Source organism: Triticum dicoccoides, chromosome 5B (genome assembly GCF_002162155.2).
Source record: "Triticum dicoccoides isolate Atlit2015 ecotype Zavitan chromosome 5B, WEW_v2.0, whole genome shotgun sequence".
Taxonomy (NCBI): Eukaryota; Viridiplantae; Streptophyta; class Magnoliopsida; order Poales; family Poaceae; genus Triticum; species Triticum dicoccoides.
Window position 1 is genome coordinate 396,188,058 of NC_041389.1, and position 11,846 is coordinate 396,199,903.

Consider the following 11,846-nt stretch of genomic DNA (forward strand, 5'->3'; position numbering starts at 1 on the left):
CACCTCTAGTCACAACTCTAACAGCATGATCATTCATCTTATTATTCATTTCATTAATTAAATCATTTTGTGCTTTAAGAACTTGTTCTACTTGAGTTTTACCATGGAAGCATGTTTACTAACAATCTTGAGAACATTAACAGTTCTATACATATAGTCACCCAAGCATTCAAGCATATAAGCATTACATTTCAATTGTCTACTGACACATGCATTGAAGTTTTCTTGTTTAACAATAAAGTTATCAAATTCATCCAAGCATTGACTAGTAGACTTATTATGAGGAATACCACCTTCATCAGATCTATATAGAGATATTTTACCTCTACTACCTGTGTCGGAGTATTAAGACCATGTATTTACTTCAATAGGTGGTAAATTATTAAAATCTTCAGCTTCAATACCTTTTTCTTTCATAGATTTCTTTGCCTCTTGCATATCTTCAGGACTGAGAAATAGAATACCTATTTTCTTCGGAGTTGGCTTAGGAGGTGGTTCGGGAAGAGTCCAATCATTATCATTACTCAATATATTATTCAATAGTAGTTCAGCTTGTTCAACAGTTCATTCCCTAAAGGGGAAATTGCATTTTTTTCCCTAGTTAGAACCTACCCACAGGGTTTGCCCTTACTTTTCAACTCTGCTTAGTTTTACCCTTAGATTTTCCCCCAGGGTCACCCAAATGCCCTTTGACCGTTTGACCAATACTTTGAAGATTCATAACAAATTCATATGAACTCGAAAAAATGCAAATAAGATATCAAAATGTTCACACAAATAGTACTTTTATGTGCATATTATTTGCATTAAGGACAAAAGAATCGTTTAAACTACCCGAGGTTATTAATATTATTAACATTATTGAAAATGAAAAGGTATAAAAATACTGTTGTCATGAATAAAAATTACATTCAAATGTAGCTAATGTTTTCTGAACATCCTGATATCCTTTTTGTATTTTTTTTAGTACATACAACTTGTTATGAACGTTTGAACGACTTTGACCATTATTTTGAAACTTTATAACTAGTTGATATGAACTCAGAAAAATGCAAATAAGATATCAGGATGTTTAGAAAACATCACCTACATTTGCATGTAACTTTTATTCGTGAAAAAGCATTGTTTAGACCTTTTTATTTTTAATAATGTTAATAACCTTAATAACCTTAGGTAGTTTAAATAGTACTTTTGTTAGAATGCAAATGACATACACATAAAGGTAATATTTATCTGAACATGTTGATATCTTATTTGCATTGTTCCGAGTTCATATCAATTTCTTATGAATTTTTAAAGTATAGGTAAAACGATTAAAGGGCATTCGGGCGACCTTGGAGGAAAATCTAAGGGGAAAACTGAGCAGAGTCGAAAAGTAAGGGAAAAACTCGTGGGTAGGTTCCAACTAGGGGCAAAAGTGCATTTGTCCCTTTCCTAAAAACACAACCAACACAACTATTTAGGCGGTCCCTAGAAGCATCGGTTAGTCCATTATAAAAGATATCAAGTATTTCATTTTTCTTGAGAGGATGATCAGGCAAAGCATTAAGTAATTGGAGAAGCCTCCACCAAGCTTGTGGGAGACTCTCTTCTTCAATTTGCACAAAGTTAAATATTTCCTGTAAAGCAACTTGTTTCTTATGAGTAGGAAAATATTTTTCAGGGAAGTAATAAATCATATCCTGGAGACTATGCACACAACCAGGGGCAAGAGAATTAAACCATATCTTAGCATCACCCTTTAATGAGAAATGAAACAACTTAAGAATATAATAATAGCGATTTTTTCCTCATGAGAAAATATGGTGGCTATGTCGTTCCATTTAGTAAGATGTGCCACAACAGCTTCAGATTCATAACCATGGAAAGGATCAGATTCAACCAAAGTAATTAACTCGGGATCAACAGAGAATTCATAATCCTTATGAGTAACAAAAATAGGTGAAGTAGCAAACTTGGGATCGTATTGCATTCTAGCATTCAAAGATTTTTCTTTGCACTTGCATAGTAATTTCTTAAGATCATCTCTATCATTACAAGCAAGAAAGTCCCTGGCTACCTCTTCATCAATAACATAACCCTCGGGCATAACAGGCAGTTCATATCTAGGTTAGTTAGGTCTAACAGGTGTTTCAAAGTGTTCAGTTTCAATAATTTCATAAGTTTCAGAAATATCATCAGTTTCAGCATTCTCAATATCTTTAGCTCTAGCAAGTTGTTCATCAAGAAATTCACCCAGCAGCACATTATTATCAAGAAAAGTAGTAGTATCATCATAAGCATCATGCATAGCATAAGTAGCATCATCAATTACTTGCGACATATCAGAATTAATAGTAGGTGTAGGTATCGCAAGCTTACTCAAAACAGAAGGTGAATCAAGTGCAGAGCTAGATGGCAGTTCCTTACCTCCCCTCGTCTTAGAGGGAAACTTTTTGGTTTTGGTATCTTTCAGATTCTTCATAGTGATCAACAGATATAAATCCCAAGTGACTCAGGAAATATAGCTATACTCCTCGGCAATGGCACCAGAAAAAGGTCTTGATAACCCACAAGTATAGGGGATCGCAACAGTTTTTGAGGATAGAGTATTCAACCCAAATTTATTGATTTGACACAAGGGGAGCCAAAGAATATTCATGAGTATTAGCAGTTGAGTTGTCAATTCAACCACACCTGAAAGACTTAATATCTGCAGCAAAGTATTTAGTAGCAAGGTAATATGGAAGTAACGGTAACGGTGACAAAACTAACAGTAGCAGTTTGTAGTGATTGTAACAGCAGTAGCAACGAAAGTAACTTAGCAAAGATCAATATGTGAAAATATCATAGGCAATGGATCGGCAATTATAATTGTGTTGGATGATATTCATCATGTAGCAGTCATAACCTAGGGTGACACAGAACTAGCTCCAATTCATCAATATAATGTAGGCATGTATTCCGTATATAGTCATATGTGCTTATGGAAAAGAACTTGCATGACATCTTTTGTGCTACCTCCCATGGCAGCGGGGTCCTAATGGAAACTAAGGGATATTAAGTCCTCCTTTTAATAGAGAACCGGACCAAAGCATTAGCACTTAGTGAATACATGAACTCCTAAAACTACGGTAGTCACCAGAAAGAATCCCAATTATTGTCATCATGGGGTATGTGGATCATAACTCTTAATAGGTGTCTACAACTTACAAGATAGGATAAAGAACACAAATATATTCATGAAAACATAATAGGTTCATATCTGAAATCATGGCACTCAGGCCCTAGTGACAAGCATTAAGCATAGCAAAGTCATAGCAACATCAATCTCTAAACATAGTGAATACTAGGGAGCAAATCCTAACAAAACTAACTCGATTACACGATAAATTTCATCCAACCCATCACCGTTCAGCAAGCCTACGATGGAATTACTCATGCACGGCGGTGAGCATCATGAAATTGGTGATGGAGGAAGGTTGGTGATGATGATGGCGATGAATCCCCCTCTCCGAAGCCCCGAACGGACTCCAGATCAGCCCTCCCGATGAAGAATGGGAGGCGGCGGCAACTCCGTATCGTAAGACTTGATGAATCCTTCTCTCTGATTTTTTCTCCCCGAATAGGAATATATAGAGTTGGAACTAGGGTCGGAGGTGGTCCAGGGGGCCCACAAGCCTGGGAGACGCGCCCTAGGGATTGTGGGCCCCCTCTGGTAACTTCTTGCGCCTGTATTTTTTATATATTCCACAAAAAATCTCCGTAAATTTTCAGGTCAATCTGAGAACTTTGATTTCTGCACAAAAATAACACCATGGCAATTCTGCTAAAAACAATGTCAGTCTGGGTTAGTTCCATTCAAATCATGCAAATTAGTGTCCAAAACATGGGCAGAAGAATTTGGAAAAGTAGATACGATGGAGACGTATAAGTCATCCACTTGAGAGTAAATTACTACAGTCCTACAAAACTCTGTGCTTGGAGACCCAACACGAGTGTACAAGAATAAGTTGTGTAGTAGACATTAGTAACTTCTATGTAAATAGCAATATATGCACCGTGGACCTAATAACTTAGGTACAAACACCACGATAACTTTGACCGGGAAAAAGAAGATGTTGAAAACATACCCCGATCAGTTCTTTGTAAGTAGCATGGTAATATGCACACCGCCGACCTGATAACTACGTACAAACACCATGATAACTTTGAACCGGGGATTTTTTGTTGGAAACATCCCGCTCGTCACTTTTGTATAAATAGCATGGTAATTTACACATCGCGGAGTTGATAACTCAGGTACAAACACCGTGATAACTTTTTAACCCCGGGAGAAAAGTTCATGAAGACATGTCCCGGTAACTTCTGTGTAAACAACATGATAATATAAGAATCCAGACCTGATAACTTACGCAAAAACACCATGGTAACTCTTGGCCAGGGAAAAATAATTATTTAAAACATACAGTAAATCTTGTATAAATAACATGATAATATATGTACCACAGATCTGATAACTTGCATAATAAACACCACAGTAACTTTGGCTGCGGATTTTTGCTTGAAATATACTTTAATAATTTCTACGCAAATAACATGGTAATATACGTAACATGACAACTTATGTGTGAACACCGTGGTACTTTTGATCGTGGTGGAAAAAGTTGTTGAAAACTTACAGTGATAACTTACATGGGAAAAGAATGGTATTTTTACGCACCACATAGCTAATAACTTGTGCTCAAACACTATGACAAAGTTTCCTCGGTAAAATAGTCATTGAATTATATCCCGACAACTTCCGTGTAAAGTTTTCATGTTACCCATGCTAAATTTACCATGCTTCTTATGCTCTAGTTATCAGCCTTCTAACATTATAGTTATCAACTTTACCATGTTTTTTGTTATCAGGATGGTAATACTGAAGTTATCAACCTTATCATGTTAAAGTTTATCATGCTTCCCATCTTCTAGTTATCAGCCTTCTAACGAGATAGTTATCAACCTTTATCATGCTAACGTTTACCATGCTTCTCATGTTCTAGTTATCAGCCTTCTAACAAGATAGTTATCAACCTTTATCATGTTATTTTGTTACCAGGGCGCTAATGTTTTGAAGTTATCATGATGGTCATGTCATAGTTATCATGCTGCTTATGCCAAAGTTATCAAGCCTAATTATAACCTTTTTGTCCTAATATGGTAGAAAGAAGAAGCGTTTAAATACCCCTGTTTATGTAAGGCAACTAGAAAAGATTGGTGAGTTCGTTATTGGGTTTAGTATCAACCTAGGACACCAGTACTTAAAATCCCTTTTAAGTACTTTATTTGTTTTTCTCCTTCGCCAAGACTAACTCACATAAAACTGGACGAGTAAAAGAAGTCCTTGAACCAAGGTGAGGAAAAAGAATCGATAGAAAGAAAATCGGGAAGCGGGAGGATCGAACACGGGAGAATCGAACGAGACATGGGACGAGAGGATCGATCTAGGGTGGTTCGCATCTATCACTACAATCACAATGTTCAGAAGTTAGCACTGTCCATCAGTCTATGCGTAGTTTAATCTGGCAAAACATCCCTTGACCAATAAGTAATCCAGAACACGATATGTTCTCACCTATATTTAGACCTTTTTATACAATCATGGTCATGTTTGAAACCAGCTAAGCTGTGATGGAGCACCGAGACATCGTGTCCAACTAGGCGGGCTTGGCGATGGCCGAGATGTCCCCATGGCTTAGCTCCAGGCGTCTTGATGCCCTGGATCTGGATCTCCAAATCCTTTGGTTGCGGGCATCTGGGGACTAGATCCTTGCATCAGAGCGATTTGTGGGTGGACTGGTAGGTGGAAAAGTCGGTCAAGATCAAGGTGGGCGAGTGGGACTGTCAGAAGGCTCTGGCGGCGGTCGGAGTAGTCAACGACCGTGCCCCTGGGCATCTTAACCTTGCCGAAGGTGTCCGCAACATAATTCGTATCCTGCCTAAATCACTCTAGGAGAAACTCTAGATCTCCCTAGTCAGTCATTGGCGGCACCTAGTGTTTCCCTCCCTTTCGCGCAACATGTGGGAGTTGGACTTGGCTTGTGAGACCAGGGCCAGATGGTGGTGCTCGAGGAGGTGGAGCGGCGTGACATCTATTGTATGAAGAACGGCGGGTCTAGGCGGCATGACACAACGGGGTCTTAGTGGCGGACGTGTGATGGTGGACGAGAACAAGACAGTGGTGTTGTTTGGCGTCGTGTCGGCGTCTATGGTTGTCATGGCAAGGATCATGCGGATCTCTGGCCTAAAGATGGGTCGACATTTCGACGGTGGTGACGGCTTCTAGAGCGTGTGCATGTGGTGCACACTTAGGATCTGCTGGAATGGATGTGTGCTGCCGGTACGCCAAGCGGGTGCGGGTGGCTCGGTGATGACCCCCAAGTCTAGATGGTGGGGTGTTGTGATGGCATCCTCCACTGTCAAGTTTGTAAGTGTGATGTGGTGGCTTGTGATTGTTTGATGTATGTTTTATGTTTCTATTAGACCTTTATGAAATAATAATTTAATAAATATGGTTGTGTGTATCTTTTGATGCACATACGAGGGTTCCTACTTCCTTCAAAATATCTCTTCACGCGCAGATACGTTGATTGTGTTGTGCAGCCACGTATGGCGTCCAAAACATACTACCAAAGATGAAGTGCAGGATCACAGCTTATTTCCAGGAGAAGCAGATAGAGATCGCTTAGACTTCTAGTATATGTAGCACGATGACGACCGTGCATACAGTTAACAAATAGGAGTATTGATTAATTTTGCTTCCCCAGTTAAGGGCTCTTTTGATTCAAAGGATCTTCATAAGAATTTTGAAGGATTGAAATTCTTTGGATTTTTTCCTATGTTGGTTGTTTAAGCCATAGGATAGAATCCTATAAGAATTTTTTTCCAACGGTTTATCTGTACTAGTTCTCATAGAACTTTTAGACCCCCCTCACAATGCATATAAAGGGTAATATGGACTTTTCACAGATTATACGGTAGTCTAATGTATATGTATTAGTACATACATGTAATAGTCTAGTTTTCGCAAAAGGTAGGGAGCAAACGGGCCAGCCCAGTTCGCAAGAGCTGAGCGAATGCAGGTATTTCGCGAAAATTATAAAAGTGCTTAAAAAATTCTTCACGCGCAGATATGTTGATTGTGTTGTGCATCCACGTATGGCGTCCAAAACATACTACCAAAGATGAAGTGCAGGATCACAACTTATTTCCAGGAGAAGCAGATAGAGATTGCTTAGACTTCTAGTATATGTAGCACGATGACGACCATGCATACAGTTAACAAATAGGAGTATTGATTAATTTTGCTTCCCCAGTTAAGGGCTCTTTTGATTCAAAGGATCTTCATAAGAATCTTGAAGGATTAAAATTCTTTGGATTTTTTCCTATGTTGGTTGTTTAAGCCATAGGATAGAATCCTATAAGAATTTTTTTCCAACAGTTTATCTATACTAGTTCCCATAGAACTTTTAGACCCTCCTCACAATGCATATAAAGGGTAATATGGACTTTTCATAGATTGCACAGTAGTCTAATGTATATGTGTTAGGACATACACGTAATAGTCTAGTTTTCGCAAAAGGTAGGGAGCAAACGGGCCAGCCCATTTCGCAAGAGCTGAGCGAATGCAGGTATTTCGCGAAAATTATAAAAGTGGTTAAAAAAGGTATCGAACCCACAACCTGGCCATAAGTGCAACAAATGCTAACCAAACGACCTAGTAACTGATGACGGCTTAAAGGCAGCGCTAACTTTAAAGTACTAACTGGAGCTGCAGATCCGGATTTTTTAATACTTTTACAAAACAATGTGAACAAAATTTCTTGAGAGTGTCAACAATGTTTCACAATCGTAAAAAAACAAATATTCTTTTCTTAAATGTGAACAATTTAAAAAAAGTGAATTTAAAATACACACTGAACATTTTCTTTGTATATGGTGAATTTTTTCAAATACAAAACTGAACTTTCTTGAAAATATATGCTGATTTGTTTTTTGAAATGGACGCTAAATAAAATTTGTGCACACGATGAACACTTTTTATACATAGTGAACATTTTCCCAATGTATGGTGAACTATTTTTAACATGAATATTTTTCGGAAAATGAAAAAATTGGAATTTGGAATTTTGAACTTTTTCTGAAACAAGAATACATTTGAAAAACATGAACAATTTTTGAATATGTGAAGAAAAATTGGAATTTCAATCATTTTTTGAATTTTTTTAATTATGGTAAACAAAAATAAAAACAAAATAAGGTAAAAAGAAAAGAAAAGAAAAGGAAGAAATAAGCAAAAAGAAAAAAGGAAAATAAAAACATTAAGAAAAAAGGAAAAAGGAAAAAGGCTTAGGGAACCTTTTAAAAGGTTCCCAAAACCGGTTGCTCGTTCAAAGTGGGCCGACTCATATCGTGTCGGTCGCTCGATTCGCTTCGAGTCGCGACTATTTGACACCCACGGGCAACAAATAGGGTTCGATGTACGGGAAGTACAGTCATATAGATGGCGCCATGCATAGGACACTGCCAGATAGGGCCTGCCCATTATCGCACGTGAAAACAAGGAAAATGTATCAAAAAGGAAATGGTAGTGCGAGGGGTCAAACCCTATAACTCTCACTACCGACCGCTCTTCGCTAGGTACACGAGCTGATAAGCTTCAATGTCCAACTACAAAAACTTTGGCATTCCATCTCGAGGATCATGGAGGAAATCCGCCTACGCCCCGTTTGGATGTTGGCATTGAGGCCCAGATTTTGATATTGGCATTTGCTAGCCTGAATATCTTTGTTTTGTTGTGCATGGTATTCAATCGTGGAATCGAGGCTCAATATCGAGCCGCGCACTCTCCCCCGACCAATTCAGAGGCTCCGACCTCGGTTTTACCTGGCATTCGCCCATCGCTCCAGCCCGCGACTCCCCTCGCCACCACCCCCCTTCCCTGCACAGCCCGCGAGAGTCACAGAGATGCCAGACTGTGCCGCTGACCCAAGCTCTCGTCATGCCACGTTTGGCTGCCGCTACGGCCACACCTCCGCCGCACCATGAGAGCCGGCGATGACTACATGGGTTCCCGCGCCTCCCGCTCCCTTCGTCGGCTGCTAGTTCGGGGTTGCTCCGGCGAGCCGCAACGTGAATCCCTCCACCACGAAAAGTACCCCATTGGCAAACATGGACCTCGCCGCTGAACCTAACGTGAAGAGCATTGCATCTGATTTTGCTGCCGCTGCATGTGACAGACTGCCACCTGGATCTCCGCACCTCCTATTCCATTTGACGGCTGCTGGTCCGGGTGCGGAAACCCCTCCACCATGGAAATTTCCCGCGGGAGTCCGTTGCTGGGTGCGCTTGTGCTCGGAATCTGTTGTTATGTGCATGTGTGCTCTCTCTGTGCGCCCTCTACTTTGATTGCAGGTGCACGAAGCTGAGTTTGTTGCAAGCAATAGCAAGAGCAGCTGTATTCTTTCTGGTCCAAGATATTATAGATGCTTCTGTTGACAACAGATTTTGGCATAGTCAAAAACATAATTAAGAAGGCCTAAAATGGAAAAATGCTCAAAATGAGAAAGTTCTGTATCGTCAAAAGGAGAAACTTTGATATTTGGGCCATAGCCATCCGATCTCATTTCTAAGGCCGAAGTTGTGTTCGAAATACTGAGATTTTGTGTCCAGAATACTGTTCGGCTGATTACGCCCCCGAGACGGCCTCATATGGAAAACTGGTCTACACGAATTGTCTTCGTCTCGTTGAAATGATCGATTCTAATATAAAAATTCTATCAATACGAGATAATATGTAAAAGTTATAGCCACCTGAGTGCGGCCCTGTCACGGGGCAAAAGTGGCGCACCCCATCACACACGCTGTCTGATGGGTAGTGCGAGTAACAGTCTGTTTTGCACAAGCGATTCAGCCGTGAAGATGGCCGAATCAAAAACGTTCAACATGAAAGTTGTTCATCTCGTCGAAACTGTCAAATTTGCTTTTGGGCTCATCTTCATACGAGCTTGTTTGTGGCATGTGAGACCTAAAAACCGAACTGATGTTTCAGACTACCTAAATCCGAGTTCAGTTAATTTTGAAAAGATCTGGACATGATTTAGACTTGATTTGGAGTCCTTTTCTTGTACGAGAAGTCTATCCGCCTCTTATATATCTAAGGGGTGATGGTCGATTGAACAACACACAATCGAACAATCATCTACCACTTTTACTTTTACTTTTATCTCTCTCCCTTTTTCTTCTTCTTCCTCATTCTTCGTTTGTTCTTCTTCATTGCAGGCGGCGAACCTCGAAGCCCTAGGGGCGATTAGGTTAACCTAGGGCAGCCCGTAGCCGCCACGCTCCCTGATGGGGTCCCTCCCGGGTGTGTGGGTTTTGGGTCTACAAAAGTGCCCGCCGGATTGCTTGTGTACCGCGCTTCCAAGTGGGTCTCCTTCGACGTGAACTATGGTGCATCACCCTCGGCATCGAGAGTACACGGTGACATGTTCGTGTGCGAACACACTTTTTGCCGACTCCGCTGGGGACGAAGCTTTGAATGGTCTTCGGCCCGTTTTTGCTACGAAGAGATCGTCATCTAGGATTTGCAATCTACAAATGTAACATGAATGCCCAATTCACTTATGTAGATGCAAATAATGCATAGGTTGTTGCTAGATCGTTTAATGAGCATAATGTATCGGCTAGCCCTAGCTTTATCAATCATGCATCTAATTATGTGCAAGAGGCGATGCAACAAAATCTTCATGCTTCTACGTCATATAATTTTAGCAACATGGAACATATGTATACCAACTCTCATGCATCGGCAGCCCCACAAATCCATATGCCGATGAACAACATGATGAGTTCCGTTAATCAAGTTGAAACACCTCACATAGGAAATTCCGATAGTATGCAATAAAGTGTTTCACCTTTGTATTCATCAGTAACTAGCTTGCAATATCTTAATCAAAACATGCCAGTGGATAGGGGAATTGGCCATGCTACTACTAGTTATCCGGCCAATTACCCTCAATCATCATATGCTACACCTCATGCTACTAATTGTTTGCAATTACCCTCAATCATCATATGCTACACCTCATGCTACTAATTGTTTGGCACCGTATGCAACTATAGGTATTCATAATTCGGCTTCGCACCTTCACGCTAATAGCCGAATAAGTGAAATTGTATAGGATCACATGTGTCTTCACCTAGTATCGTAGCATACAATGTTTTCCCTGCAAAATTACAGAATTTTGGTGACATCTCATTACCGAAAGAGTCTAAAAGTGTCGGGGGGCAATTCTATCCAGTTTGGGTCATTAAGAAAAATCTTACGTCTTTTCGGGACGAATGCAATGTTGTTCTACATGAATTAATAAAATAGGGAAAGCCTATTAATTCTACTGCAATCCAAGCTATCTTATGTCAAAAAGATAAAGCATTGGGTCTGGATAGAATCTACTACCACTATAAAAGAAAGAGAGGGGTAGATCCAAACAATCCCACCCATCCATCATCAAGATCTAATGGTCCTTAATCATTTTATGTTTAACTCTACCAACCACGCATTAAGCCACTACAATCAATCTATCGCTAATCTGCCCCGCACTAACAAAACCGGTCGCCCGCACGACCTCCACCTTCTCCTCCCGCACGACCTCCTCCTCCTCCCGCGCCGTTCGCCTCCCACAGCCTCGCGCCGAGCCACGGGAAGCCGCGCCCCTCACCGCCGCCTCGCGCCGCCGGAGCCACGGGAAGCCCCGCAGGTCGCCAGCCCGCCCCCGCCGCGCCGTTCGCCGCCTCCCCAGCCGCGGGAGCCCGCCCCCGCC

The 11,846-nt window shown here is 40.7% G+C and overlaps 1 protein-coding gene across 2 annotated transcripts in view; it reads right to left on the reverse strand.

The window, feature by feature from the left end:
- Positions 1-3,758: 3,758 nt before the first annotated feature.
- LOC119309409 overlaps positions 3,759-11,846 on the reverse strand; it is a 14,892-nt gene continuing 6,804 nt past the window's right edge. Inside the window, exon 3 of one of the 2 annotated variants that reach the window (XM_037585418.1) lies at positions 3,759-4,347. In XM_037585418.1, coding sequence (XP_037441315.1) covers positions 4,304-4,347 — 44 coding nt within the window. In that variant the 3' untranslated portion in view covers positions 3,759-4,303. Of the gene's footprint in view, positions 4,348-10,922; positions 11,253-11,846 lie in introns of those variants that run through there. The other variant, XM_037585417.1, reaches the window with a different exon arrangement.